The sequence below is a fragment of the Falco rusticolus genome, chromosome 13 (genome assembly GCF_015220075.1).
Source record: "Falco rusticolus isolate bFalRus1 chromosome 13, bFalRus1.pri, whole genome shotgun sequence".
Classification (NCBI taxonomy): Eukaryota; Metazoa; Chordata; class Aves; order Falconiformes; family Falconidae; genus Falco; species Falco rusticolus.
The window spans coordinates 6,450,737-6,466,090 of record NC_051199.1 but is presented as its reverse complement, the minus strand read 5'-3'; the positions used below and the strand labels follow the sequence as shown (position 1 = coordinate 6,466,090).

Genomic DNA, 15,354 nt, shown 5'->3' with positions numbered 1-15,354 from the left:
TTTTGTGAAATGACAGAACATCTGCTCAGTCACAAGGCACCAGTAAAATGCAGCTTTATGCCTAAAACAATATGTCAGACCCTAAACAAAAAATGTATATAATAGTCTAAAAACAAAGATGCATTGTCTTTTTCAGTTGTAGTCATTTCTGACCTAATAATGGTTTAGAAAGGATTTTTTATTTTTGAACAAAATGAATGGAAGGATTGAGTCATTTATGACTCTTTTCAAGATTAGGCTTTGTACATTATTTGTGCATAAGCTGGCAAAATGCTTTGTCTTTGCAAATCATATTTATGTCACTAAAGCACTTTTTGAAAGGCAGCTACTTGTAAATACCTTGAGGAAAGATGCTTAGCTTACAATTTCTTAATGCAGTATATAATCAGCCATTTTTTGATCCCTGTGAAAACACCAGCAAGTGATATGTCTGCTCACATGATGAGTGGACAGAAGTCAGATTTCACCTCAAAGCTGTCTTTTCAGAGAGGAAAAGTATTCACACTGAAATCTGTCATATAGAAAGCTAATTAACAAATCCCACAGGAAACAATTATTGTATGGGATTTGTCTCTGAATATTCCAAGCACACAACTTTTCAGTGGTTTTATTCAAAAAAGTGCATTCTCTTAGATTTTCGTTGTTATGTTTGCTGATCTGAAAAGTCTGAAACTGTGGTGCAAAATATAATTTTAAAACCTATTTTCTGATGAAATGAGTTTATTATCCTACAGCTTGGAGTCATCCCCTCTGATATACATGCATATACGACCCCTCAGAAAATAGACTAATCAATGAAATGCATGAAAACTGGCACTCTTAAAGAGTAGTTCTCACAGAGCTGAACACTTATTATTTAATTAATGTGTGGAAGTATCCAACTGGAACATATCTTCATGAAAAACCACGAGAATAAATGTCTATTCTAACCCACCTGTGGTCAGAGGGAGAATTAGGGTTAGGCTTATCATAGAAAGCTCAGGGGTTGTGTGTCACATACTCCTGGAAGCCTCTGAAGTCAGAAGGACTCTTTTATGTGACCAGGAATGTGTGTGCTACATCAACAAGTAATAAGGGAGAAAGAGAGCAACCATTCTCATACGACTTCTTTCTTCTCCATAAAGCCATACGTCAGCAGAACTTTTTTTTTTAATGTCAGTCAAGGTTGGGAACTTTGCTGGAATAAATCAAATGCCTGAGGATAGTCATCTGTATCTGACTCAGACCTGAATAGTAATACGTGATTTTTACCTTTCAGCTGAATCAGATAGAGATACTAAAGCTTTCCCACAGGAAGATGGTATAGTTTCTCAAAAAACTCTTTAGAGGTTTGTAAAGCTGATCCAAAGCCTGTTGCAGTTGGGAAAATTCCTGTTTGGAGTCAGTTTTCAGTTGGGATGTACAAATCTTACTGATCTATTTATATAACCTTTTCATGAGTAAAAAAAAAAAAAAAGTCTTTCAGTTGTGACAAGTACTTGAAAACCTAATTGTTAAGCTGTTAAGATTCCAGTATTTTATGGAGTCTTAGGCAGCAGATACCTTCTGCTTTGTGGAGGTAAAGGTACAAGCTCCAGTGCCCAGCCTGAAATCCATTGCAATTTTTAACCAAAGCATCAGTTCTCGGCATCAAGACATTGCGCTCCTGGGCTGGAACTATTATGCAGAGCTGCCAGAGATGGCTGGATGGCATTGCGCATCAGCAGGCAGAGTGTAAGTCAGCAAAATAAGGCTTGTTTAAGAGTGGGTTTTAATGGAAATGTCATGACTGACTCCAATCTCTGATTTCCAGTGTTAAATATGTGCAAGGGACTATTATTCTCTCTAGAGCCGTCTGTGAGGAAGCAGAAAGTTCTAGTGACTGGTGGCAGCAGCTAGGAGAATTGTCCAAAATCTTAACAGATCATGGCTGTCTCTGAAGACACCTTGAACCTTCGTATGACCTCCAGCTCCTCTGTTGGAGACCTCTTAGTCCCCTAGCCACAAAGCATTACAGGCATTCCCTGTCCAACCCATCTTCTAGACCTAGCAGAGCTTAGAAAAAGTGAAGGTTACTGTCTTTCACTATGAACTTCTGCTAAAGCTCCACCATCCTAGTCCATCCTGATGCAGTCGGTGCTATTTCAGTGCAGTCTCAGGCCTTTGAGAAAGGTTTCTATGATTGTATGAAAAAAGGAGATGGAGAAATGCTGGCGTAAGCTTTGCCGTCACACGAAAACAGTGATCTCTCTAAAGTCATGTGGCCGTTGCTAAAGGAGAAGTGTTCCTTCAAAATTTGGAAGAGAGAAGGTTGCTAGGTCAGAAGTCACTGTGCAGTGGTGACATTGCCTTCTCAACAGGGCTGCACAGTGGGGGTGGGGCTCCTCACTAAAGTGCCTACACTATTGGGTTCATAGGTAAACTGCACAGAGTCAGGCCCTGATCCGTCATTGTAGGTGAATGGTGGCCACAGATGGAAAATTCATTGGAACGGATTGGGAAAGGGTATACAAGGTGAAAAGCACTAGTAGGTTGCACCTGAGTTGACTTTTCAGTGGTAATGTTGAACTTGTATATAAGGGTTCTGTGTAATTTGACGGCCCTCTCTACTGGCAAGCCAAGAAAGAGCTGGGTACGCCTTCTTTAACGTGGGCAGGAGACACAGATCTGGGCTACAGCTTACCTCTTGTTGTAGCAAAGGCACTAAAAGCCCAGGAGTCTGTCAAATGCTGCAGCGCACCGTGTTGAAAAGCTGAGCTTGTTTCTCAGCCTTTGTCCAAGAAGGTGGTGCACGTTCAGTTCAAGTTTTTACTTATTTTGAGCAAAGGTCAGGATTGAGCCACGCGTGCTGAATGAAATCAAATTTTTGAAAAGAAAGAGTACCTGAACAGGCAATAAACATTTCTGCTTTGACTGGCAAGCAATCATTAAAAGCCTTTATTAAATTTTGCATCTGTTCTGTTCACCACTTAGCCATTTCTTTTCATTCTGCAGGATTATAACTAAGGGTGAATGAGTCTTCTCTAATATGGTCAAAACACAGTAACACCGTGAAAGAACTGAGTTGTCTTTCTCCCTCGTAGGCAAATTTTTCCAATTGTTTAACAAAATGTTGTTTTGTATTGTCATGGCATCAGTCTTTACGCCTGTGAATAATGAGGCTCAACATTAAGCAACTTGTTTATAAAAAACAGTCATGCAGTAACAATTAGAGTGTTTAATGTGCTTCCCCACTAGAGTCCGTACCCTCTCCTCCCACTTACTGATCTTCCCACTGCAGTGTGAAGTTATTTGTGTCTTCAGAATGAGCAAACAGATCCTTTCAGTGAAAGGGTGAAAAATTTCCTGAGTTCTGCCATATAGAGGTTGGCATCTGCTGTTCCGTAGAACAGGATCTCTGCTGCACTGATCCAAGCATTTGTCAGCCCCAGAGTGGAGGATGGCAGCTCGCAGTATCTGAAGGAGACTATCACACAAAGCTTCCCACTACAGAGAAACTGCTGCATCCGTCATCATCCTTTCAACCCAGTTAATACAGTTGTATTAGCCCTGTGCTCCAGTTCCTCCCACAGCTCCCAGCCCACCTCCTTTTTAGTGTGAAATCTGTTTGAATCTTCAAAGTAGCTACATTTCAAAATACATTTTGCTCAGTACCAAGAATAATCACAGTCCTCTGGGGTAAAGCAGATCATAAAGCCTGAAATGGATCTGCAGTACTTTGGGAGGGAGATACTTGTGATGAAGGGTGTTGGATAGATTCAGAACCTGACTGGCTTTGAGAAGCATTACAAAGTCTTCCTATTTGGTTAAAATATTTCCACATAACTAGAATAACAGGTCCTAATCGTACTTTGTCATCCCATAACAGCAGAGGTAACACAAAAAAGGTTTTCATATTCCAAAAAGGAGACAAACAAGCCACTGCCTTTGAAAACAATATTCATACGTGTTGTAGATGGAGTTTCAGTTATGTGAAAGAAGTGGTCAGAAATACTGGAGCAGCTCTTTCCTTCACGTAAAAGCAAAACCCACACCCTGCAGTATAATTTTCCAGCAAGATTCAGAAAGTGAATTGGTCGTCACTCACAAAATGGGAATGGGAGATACGGGGGAACGGTAACATGGCAGTAACCAGGGCAACTCAGCCAGGTTGCAAAAAACCCCACTGAGTCAGGCTATTTCCCTGTCACTGGGCTGTAGGGAAAGCTGGGCTGTCGGGGCTTCTCTCTGCAGAACTGTCCCTAACGCCCTGAACTGCCCCTTGCACAAGCAACCGCCAATACGAGCTGTTGAGGGAAGGGTGGCCACCGAGGAGCGTGGAGCACCTCGGTTGTGACATGTTCTACCAAACCAGCACAGCTCCAACAGGAGAGGTGCCTTGTGGCTCCACGAGTAGGTGCTTCTCTCAGGTGTAGGGGACGGGTTCGGTTTCTCCAGAATCATCCTTCCTTGACAAATGCCCCTTAGCAGAATGTATTAGTCTAAGCCCGTTACTCTATTTCTTCCCAGCTAGTGGTCCTCTTGTTCCCGGGATGGGCTGGGTTTAGATCCACTGAAAATTAAATGTTGTTTTTCAGGTTTTGGAAATACCAATGAACTGACAAATTATTTATTCCTATAGCACTAATAGTAGGCAACTGTTCATGGTGATAGAAGGAGAAAGAGTTACCTAAAGATCAAAAAGATGAGTTTGGGGAGTAAATAGGTTGGCATGTTCAGTGTGATCTAGTATGATGCATTTAGATTTATTTTAGAAAAGGCTTTCTTATACTATACTTAGTCCATCTTATACTATACTTGGACCAAGAAATATATTTCAGGTGAAATCTAATGAACAACTTGCAGTGGGTAAAGGCATCTTAAATGACACCATCTTAAAAATATATCCAGAGGCCAAAGTTTCCAAATGACAAAGCCCATAATAAAAAGTAGCAAATACCCGCAGCTCTTCAAAGGTTGTCAACTATATTGTGGTCTTCAATTGTAAATAACCCAAAATAAGTAGTCAAGACATCTGGCAGGTTGTACCATCATTAACTGGTGGTCTCCAGACCATGGTTTACAAGAGAAAAAGCTGCAGGACCAGAGCTCCCTATGATGGTATTGGTAGATGTGGTGTTTTCAATTAAAAGTTTGATATCAAGTGTCCCTGGTCATCTGTGCTGGAGAAAATGTGATGGTATAGTCTGTTATTCCAAAATATTGGGATGTCATTGCCAGAAACAACTTCCAGCCTGAGAAGCTGTTCTTGAAAGTGAATGAGAAAGTGATTGTTCTTTTATAAACCCAGCTTGGTCACCTGAGGTAGGAATGTGTAAAAATTCTGACTGTTGTTGGTTTTTCGCTTCTTCCATTTTAGTTGGATGCTGATAAGGCAAAACTGAAACTGGAAAGATGGGCTTCCCGGGATGTTGGCAGTGGGGGTGGAAGAAGTGAAGAGATGGAGTCAAGCGGGGATTGTGATGATGAGGATGGCTGTCAAGGATCCGGTGACAGGATTCACACAGCAGGTAAATACAGTTTTTATAGGCACCTACAGAGCTTAGAAATTCATAAATGTCACAATTAGGTGGACAGAGCTAAGACTTGCAGTGCTAGAATTACTGTCAAAATCCTACTAAATTCGAAGGATTTGAATCTTAATCTGTGAAGAGCTGCAGTAAAAATAGAATGATACAGACACTAACCCAATATAATTCAACACTTTGCGTGCAGATTAAAGACTTAAATTTAGAGTAATATCTGCAATGAAATCTAGATCACAGAAATACTGCAAAAGCCTTCCTAGATAATGTGGACTCTTCAAATAAATAGAAAATAAATGTCCTTATAGACTGTGCTAAGTGTTAACATAAATATTTATTTGTTGCATAATGGTACTGAAGGTGATCCAGACAGAGTTGACTGAAGGATGTGTTCTTGAAAAAACACATGAAGTACTGGGTTTTTTTCCAGTGGTGAGCTGCTAGTCAAATAAAATTTCTTGATAGTCTCAGATACGCATTCTGCAATACTTATTCATGAAACTACTTGGATAATATGTCATCAAATGTAGAATCAGCATCAGAATCTAACTTAACTTCCACCAAAATACTGGCAATATAATACGTAGTTAAGTCCTTATTATAGTAAGTCAATAAGAAGTAAGATGTTTCTAAACCCTTGATATTATTGGTTTATCTTATCTGGAAGGTCTGATTCATTTCAGTTCATCATAATGTAACTGCTTTAATTACCATAGTGTGTGTAAATGTAATTGTGTTTGGCTGTGCAAGTGTATGAAATACAGGGATAAGAGCGTTGAAAAATAATGCTGATGATGTTTGGAACTCAGGTAAATTTTAAACTGCTGCTTTGTTCTACTGAGATAAACAAGTGCCTCTTCCTTGTCCCTTTACCACTAAGTGGAGAGTGGGAAAAGGTATCTCATATTCAAGTAAGGCTTGCAAACAAGCTGTGGTTGGTCTGTAGTCAAGATTTCAGTCGTTCCTAGCACAAATATTTGTTCAGGAAAACCAAGCTTAAACATGTACTTGGAAATGTGTGCAAACTGATAGATTTGGTTTGAAGTACCAGGTTATTAAATACCTGCAATTTATTGGTGGTGACAAGCTGAATAGGCAAGGTGTTATCACACAGGGACAGTATTTTTAGAAATTATTAAGTGATTGGAACTAACAGATTGAGTAGAGATTTTCACTGTCTGCTCACGAATGTTTTTGAACCAGAAGAACTTTGATACACCATTGTTTTAAAACTATTTGCTTAACTTTGTCATTGTATTATAAACATAAGCAATGGAAAGACTGCTAGATGTTTTGGGTGCTAGGGATCAGTATGCTTTCCTCTCTTTGTGGGATAATACAAGCAAAAGCCAGGTGCTAACTAATCTTCAATGGACAATTAAACTATTAATACACTCTTTTGGGAGGATGTGTATGCGTGCTTATGTGGACAATGGCAGATTTCAGGTGTTCAAAACTAAAAAATGGAATACTTGCAAGACTTGACTTACAGCTGGCTTTAATAATGGAAAACTCCTTTAATGTCTCTTTTTTGCCTTTTTTTGCAATCTATTTAATTAAAATATTTTGTGCTGATATCATCCCGGATTTAAAAGAATTATATAACTAGCTGTTTCAGAATTTAGTTGGGTTTATATCCAATTAAAAAGGTAATTACAATTAATTTTAGAAAATGGTATTGATTCATAACAGTAAGAATAAGTATTTCATCATGTGACAATAGTAATGCTGTTTCACAATTAGCTTTAAAATATTGTACTGAATGCAAGCCACTAGCAGTAAATCTGTTTTGCATATCTGGTTACAATTAAGAGATAAAATGCAGTAATCTCATTATAGAGCTTCTTTGCTTTAATAGAATGTTAAAGAAATAAACAAACATCAGATTAGCTGAATTGCCTCTTGCTGCATGTCTGTAAGATGGTGTTTCTAATTGTACAGCTTGTAAATTTGCTGTATTTCCTAAACTTAAGACCTGTCAAGTATATCTAACTGTGGTTTTGTAGAAGCAGAACATGACAACATTGACTATTCCTTGCTTGCTTGAAGTACACAGTGAATTGAGATATGAGTTGAAGCTAAAGCTAAATCCCAAATAAAACCCTGATTTGAAGTGTAGTAGAGTCAGTTGGAATATTCGCTTTGACTACGGCAGGTATGGATGAGACACAAATGATAGCTATAAAATGTCACCGACCTCATCAGCGCATGTTGTAGGAGTCATATAGTAGAACAAAAGGAATAAAAAAAGGAATAAAAGCCTTTCAAAACAGAGACTTTTTGGCAGAGCAGTCATGCTTTTAACTACAGGTCCATGGAAAAGAGAGGAAAGGATTTCCATGTCAACCAATAAACTGCTGAATTTAAAATGTAGTAAAAATTTACCACATCTGTCATTGAAACCTATATGAAAATGACATTTATGATTTATACGTTGAGAGCATTGCAAAAGACTCAGATTGCTTTTAAATCGTTTCTGAACCCTCATTCCTTTCTACCTCCCAGAAAAAAAAAAAAAAACCCAAACACCTTTACATTAACAGTAAATTGCCAGGAGTTTCATCAATATCTAGGTTACCATCTTCAAAACATTTCTGTTCGTAACAGTTCACAGATCCCCCCCAGGCAGGGTGCATTGCCTTCTCCCCAGTTCCCTTTTCCAAGTTGCTAACACAGGGCCTGGCTCCTTGGGTTTAGATTTCAGTGTGTACCACGCAGGTAAGCACAGCAGCGATCCTCTGCCTGTATATTCCAGCCAGGTCCGTTGTACATATCCTTGCCCACCCCCACCCCCCTTTTTTTTTTTTGCTTGGGGATCACTGTCTGTGTATTTCAGCTCACTGTGCAACGGATAGTAAAATCCTGTCCTTTTGTTTGTCACCTTCTAGCCTTTGAGAATCATTTCTGCCTATCAGTTCATTGTTTTGTTTTACGTCCTCAGTTAAGATATGTGGCTATTATTTAGTGCTGGTTTGTTGTTTACCTTTGTTACAAGTAAGTGTTTGCTCGCCAAATTCATTGTTCTCTAAAAAGATCAGCACTTAGTCCTGTAATGATAATGGCCTTAATCATCTATTCTGTATCATGTGTGTTTATCCAAATGATTTCATACAAACAAGATAAGCAAATTCTCAGGAAACCAGCGTTCTCTTAGGAAATCATGTATGGTAGAACATACTTTAAAATGTCATATTCTCACAGGCCTCACCAATTACCACAAGTATCTCTTCTTGGGGAAAGCTGTGGAAACAGCACTATTGCTCAAGCAGACCCATGTGTTACTTGTTGGCAAGTACCAAGTTTTTAATGACAACATCTGTTAATCATCTTCGAACAAAGCTTTGTTAGGAGGGATTTAAGAAGAGGAAAGCAAGCCATATAAATCTTGAGCATGGATGGGGAAGTTGCTCTGTGATTTTCACTGCTTCAGTCCTGCAGGTTTCTAGGCAGAAGGGCAAAGCAGCATCTTGGTCTGAGCATCGCTTAGTGCTGTGTGCTTGCATAAGCAGAGTCTTGCATGAACTTCGATCATAAGATGAGTCTGCTGGTGTAAGTGCTTATTCTTACACCCTTGCTGGAGGGGGGGGGGGGGGTGGTGGCGATGCAAAGAATGGTGATTGCTCAGTGCCCTGCAGGATCGAGCCACAGGAAGATTTACTGGGAGAGGGAGTAGCATCCTGCCGTTTGTGAAAAGACAGACCAACAGATTCACATTGTGTCTTGCCTCGCTGCTGTTGGGAGGAAAGGAAAGATGTTTCAGTCTGCTCAGTGAAAAGTGAGAAGGAATTAAGTGCAGGGGATTTCCCGTTCCCAGGTGCATAGCTGTATGTTGCGATGAGGCCTCACCCAAGCAGTGACAGCCAACATTAGATCTGTATTCAGGGAAATAATCAGGTGATTAGCCATTAAACAAAGTGCAGAGGAAAAGTTTTGCCTCCAGGGAGGGACCCGAGTTTGGTGCAAGCTCAAAGTTACTCATGTAGAGCTCTAGGCTTTGTGGAAGTTGAGGAGCATTACGCTGAAGAAAGCTTGTGCCGCACCTCAGGTCTCAGGTCCGTCTGCACGCCTGTCTGCAGACGGGAAGGACAGCTGGATTCCAGGGCTTGCTCACTAGCAGGTATCACCGTACTTCATCTGAAGCTGTACGTTTCACGTAACCATTGTAAGACAGAAATTAAGCCAAGCTTCTTCTAGAGGAGCCTGATACACTATTGTGCAAACTCGCTGGGAAGGTGGCTCGTGCTGGACTGCAGCTGTCCTGTTGCTGGCAAAGCTGACAAACAGCACCGGTTAAGGGAAACATATGGTTTAGCCTACCCTTGGGCCTTCCCCCGCTGCACATAACAGGCAAAGCCAAAATGTGTGGTGTGTGTGAGCTGCAGGCTTTGCACCAGATTCACCTCTCCATGGGTACGATCTATATATGGGCCAAAATACTCAGCCCTCGGCTGGGGCATTGTTAACCCTGTGCCTTCTGACATGCCTTGAAAATTTAGATCATTGGGAAACGGAGACATGGATCTTACCTTTCCCCTGGCTGGCCGCCTGCTCCACGCAGAGATGGGCTTCTGCTTTGTCCCCATCCCAAAAGCAGTGGGTTTCCACAGAATAGCAAGAAGCACCTGACCAGCGTGGACCCTTAGGCACAGCAGATTTTAAACACCACTTTAAAATCCTATCTGTCAGTGCAGGCATTCAATAAACAAACACATCCTATGACATCCCAGCCAGACTTTGAACATGACTATGTGTCAAATGTGCTTTATTGCTGTGATTTTTGCCAAATGCTTATCTAATCCAAATAATGGTTTTCTTCTGTACTCCTTCCTAATGCTTTCATGAAACTGCCTCCCTTTAATAAGAACTTTCTGATTTCAGACATCTCTCTCAGTCAAATATCCTGCTTATTGTCACATTTCAGTGCCCGAGTGGGAACCTATAACAAATTTACTTTGTTAGCACATTCAGATGACACGATTCCAACCCTTGACTTTCTTCCTGGCTGTTTAGACACTCCAAAGCTTCAGTGTATCTTTCTGCTGTAGACAGAATATCAGAAGAGATTATCCTGGTTGTAGATTTCTTCTTCAGGGCATGTGAGAAGGATATGGTTTTGCCCCAGCATGCCTTTGTAAGTGCAGACCAGTAAATTTTCTTCTTTTTTAATGTCTTCTGCCTGATCTGTATCTGCTCTTCAACAGCTATGGAAAGTTAATGTATTTTTCTCACTGCTCATGAATGTTTTCATTATCAGTTTTTTTCATTTTGAATATCAAGATTCTTTTATCCTTTATTATGTTATCATTCTCGCAGCTTGTCTGTCTTTTCTAGGCATCAATATTACTGTATGAGCTGTCATTTTAATCATACTTCATTTCCATTCACTATGTTACAGGATGCACTTGCACTTGTATTTATCCAAATATATAATTGTACAGCTGCTGATTTTGTAATTATTAGCACAAAACATCAATATTCTGAGATTATAGTATCTGCTGGCAGTCAGCCATGCTCATCAACTTCTCATCGCCACACGTCTTCACTTCCCTCACAGATGATCCTAGCTCACAGAAATACTGCATTTTCAGTGTCTTCCATCTTCCTGCCTAGAGAAACCTCTCCATCATGCCTCGTCCCCATCCCACTGCCTCACGTAGCCATTTTCCTACATTCTTTGTGACACAAGACATTTTGTCTCCAGCTTTGTTTTTAGAGAGCCTATAAATTCCCTTATGGCCTAGCGTAAACTCCTGATTTTATCCACGAAATGGCAGAGTAACAATGTAAGCCCTTATATAAGTTGATTTTTGAGAAAACTCAGTGGTTTCAAAGCTTTATGTTTGTCATTTGGTGGTTCTAGGTAGAGATGAGCACAAGCAAACCCTGCCAGAGGGCCTTCAGCACCTCTGGGGGGAAGCAGGAGGTAGTTCCACAGCTGCAAATTTCTGGCTTTGGCTTCTCTTGTAGAGATAGTTTGGGAAGAGACACGGGAGCAAAGAAAAGCCAGAGAAACATAAACAAACAGGCTGAAAAGTACAGATTTTGATTAATGCTCACTGAACCTGGTAGGCTGTGGTGCTGAGATGAGTTCCGTTGGACGCGTGGTGTTGCCACGCTGTGGTCTTATCGGTACGCTTTGCCAAGTGTTCCTCTGGGTGACAGTGACATCTCCTACAGCTGTTCTGTGCAGATAGGATCCAAAAGCAGCTGTGAGGGGGCTTCTGAGAAGGGGATAGGAAGAGAGAGCACAGGGGCTGGGGTGAGGAAAAATTTCCCCACCTTTCTATCCCTGATTAAATCTATTTTATAATCTACTGACACAGGGAAAAGGTATTATGTGTCATTTTCCTGTCCTTCGTTGCACAGTATAATTGAAACTGAAATGCATATGAGAAGAAGAGTAGAATCATTCCTAATCCTTCCTCAACCTCAGCATTCACATGACACTTTGAGATGGAAAGGAAAGGATTTCAGTTTCTTCCATTTTTCACTCTTAGACCTGAGGTGAGAGAGTTCCCAGTACCATCAGCCCTCCTGCTTGCATCCATGTAAGACGGGAGTTTGCCAAGTTGTATAAATGACTTTTTGCATGACAAGGTCAGCACGTCTCCTGTAGGACTTTCTCCTAATGCTAAGCAGAACGCTGGCTACACGAATAACAGACCGAGTGCCAGTGCTGTGGCTCTCTCAGAAGCTTTGGTACTATCATGGGTACCTTCAAAGAGGTAAAAAGGTAATTGGGAAAATGTAATTTTATCATTTCACTAGAGAAAAGTAAATTATAGCAAATTTTTGATCATTTTAGCACCATTTAGACAGAATTAAAAGGTAAAATTACTTTAGTTGCTTAGGCTATGAAGCCTTCCAATGCGCTGTTCCATAAGGGGAAATTAAACATTGGAGAGATCAAGATAAAGACATTTGAGGCTTAACTGTTTGCAGTAATTCTGTGCAAGCAGTCATCAGAAGGCACATTGTAGATCACTGAAGGGTAATGTGTGTTTTTACCAACTTTCTATTAAAAACATTACCTGTAATCTGTGTCCTTTGAATGCGCTTATTACAGCAGAACTATTTTTACTAACTTGGTCAGCAGTATTTTATCTAGTTGCTTTCCACAGGAGCAACTCGATGTGTACATGTATTTCTGAGATGTGTTTTGAAAACAGCCCTAAACTGAAAACTCACTGGTCTCATTTTCCAATGAATTCCCGCTCACCAGCATTTCTCATCTGTTTTACTAAAATGGACTTCTTTTAACCAAAAATATCACAAAGCTGAATGGTCCCAAAGCGGAACAACATACTCAGACCAGAAAGAGCATGAATAAAAAGAGGCAACTTGGTATGTGATGGCTAAAACTATGCGAAAGACCAGTTTCCATGAAAAATTGCCATACTAAACACATGAAGCAGAACATACAGTTTTCTTCAAGCCAAAAGCAGTCTGCAGGTAGATACTTTGACCCCCCCCACTCGTAACACATACTTCAGTGAAAGTCATTTGCAAGCATCAGGCTGGCACCCAGAGTTTAGAGGCCAAGCTAAATGGAGAGTAAAACTGATCCTCCTTGAGTAACTCTCATGAGCTGTGTGATTTAGATCCTTCTGACAAGAAATTCACTTAAGAGCTGTAATATCTCGGTCATGCCAAGTGGTGATAGGATGAATGTGAAGGCTAAGGCAATTTGCCCCCAAAACGCCATAAAGCCAAAATTAATTAAGAGGAGTTAACAATGAAAGGTTCTTCAAATTACTTCGAAATAGATAACTCGTATAACTTAAAGGAAGCTCGGTTTAAAATGCTAATGCCATTACGCTGTAAGTTATCGAAACAATCCTGCAAGTCTAAGGAAAACGTTCACCTGCAAGTTAGTCTTCATGCCACACAAGGGAACACTTCCCCGGTCACAGCTAAGTGACAGTGATGTTAGTGCCCGCTCGGTGTGTCGTGTCTTTCCTCCTCCTCTCCAGCCCTTGCCTGTGCACCAAAGAAAGCAGGAGGAGAGGGAGGAATTAAATACAGTGAATTGCTGTGCCACTTAAACCCCACACAGGTTTGAAGCATTTGCCCTGGTACTTTGTTTTAGGATTTTAGTAATATCCAGAGCTTTAGCTGTGAGAAGCAACGTGTCTGCCTGGGGAGATATCTGGTGGAAAAAGCCCCACACATTTCTCTAAGGAAGGAGGATAGTAAAACCAAACCTAGGACCTTGTTTGTCCCACAGGTAAATTATCCCAGGTTAATTAAGGTAAGGTTATGAATTACTGCAACCTTAAAGGCTTTAAGAAACCCTCTGTCATCTCTCATTGCATACAAGAGGTGAAAGGCAGATAGCACAGCTGTTTGGCAATGGAAATAGAACCGAAAGTCACTAACATGAAAATACACTTTCTGTTTCTCCCTGCTGCCACCTTCCCTTGTTTTATGATTCATGAGGAAAGCCTAAGCGGCTGCTGTTCTTTAAAGGAAAAGAATTGCTTTGGGTTTTTTTCCCTCCCTCCCTCCCTCTCTTCAAGCACTGTTTCTTGGAGGTGTTTTGGTCTTTGCTTGTAGGGAGAAAATGCCTTGGTTACACCAGTTATGCATTTTGAGGTTTTCTATTCCTTGATTGTCCATCTTAAGGTATAATAGTACTCTTTAGAAGAATGCTGTTGTGCCTGAAGCCAACAGATAGGCCATCAGAATGTCTCAGCTGAGAAATTTAGGATCAAAACAATACCCTGAAAGAAAGCGCAGTTTAGTTTTACAGTAACAGAGAGCACGGTACAAATGCTCTGTACTCCATACGCAATTTACTACAAGAACAGAATTACAGGCTGAAGTATGACATATCAACAGGATCGTGAATTTATAGGGCTAGATCTGGCTGCCTTGAGATCAAGGTACTCAAAATAAAGCAGCTGATGATTTTGCACATAGTTAAATGCCGTTCTTGAAGAGTTCAAAGATGAGGCACGTTATTCCTCAGCAGGTGATTTTGCATCAGGTTCATTCCACGGTGCCTCCTGTCTACTGGATTTTAAGAGTGTTTGTTTCCGTCCTTCGATCCTGAAAACAATTAAGTAATATTTTCCTGCAATTTAACACTTCCCAGGATGAACAGGACAGTTGACATCTTTCAGGGGCATTTTAGGGTGTTGCGAGGTTCAAGGAGACTATAGACATGTGCCAGCCCCAAACCCAGGGACTGGATACAACTTGCAGAACAGTGATGTTAGAAACCCATTTGTTTCTGTATGACGTCCTGGGGTGTGGAGCCTGGATCTGTACAAACAGGGTGAAGTCTCTAAATTATGGATTGCTGAGGGTCTTTGTCATAGTTGTCAGTGGTGGAAAAGTCGGCTGGATACAGAATCCTACAGCACTACTTCTAACACTGGTTTCAGTCTGGTTTCCTCTGTTTGCCTCAATTAATTACCCCTCACATATCAGAAGCTTTTTTTTTTTTTTTTTTTTTTCCAATTTACATCTCTATTCCTAGTTCAGGTTCCTGAATATCACAATCAGGAAATGTTTCCCATCCTTGTCTTCCTGTCTTTTGGGATTGAGACAGATTTTCTAACATTCTTTAGGCTGTCGTCCTTAATCAGTCTCTCAGCCCCTCCCCATTGTGCTTGTTCTGCTGTCAATGTCTAATAGTTTGTCAAGCCATATTTGAATTACGTCTGAAATTAAATACCATAAGGAACCAACCAAACTTTGAATATGACAAGATGATATTTTGAAACTAAGAGAATTTTTTTTTTTTAAATCTATTGAGGTATCTTGTATCATATTTGAATTTGTTCATCTTCTAAATAAACACTTCTGTCACATTTGCAAATTAGTCTTCATTTCAGAGAGATTT

The 15,354-nt window shown here is 40.4% G+C and overlaps 1 protein-coding gene across 2 annotated transcripts in view; it reads left to right on the top strand.

The window, feature by feature from the left end:
* Positions 1-15,354, top strand: part of LOC119156410 (glypican-5-like) — a 384,241-nt gene that overhangs the window by 284,745 nt on the left and 84,142 nt on the right. For both annotated transcript variants that reach the window (XM_037406094.1, XM_037406093.1), the window contains one exon: positions 5,339-5,489. In XM_037406094.1, the coding sequence (XP_037261991.1) occupies positions 5,339-5,489 (151 nt within the window). The remainder of the gene's footprint in view (positions 1-5,338; positions 5,490-15,354) is intronic.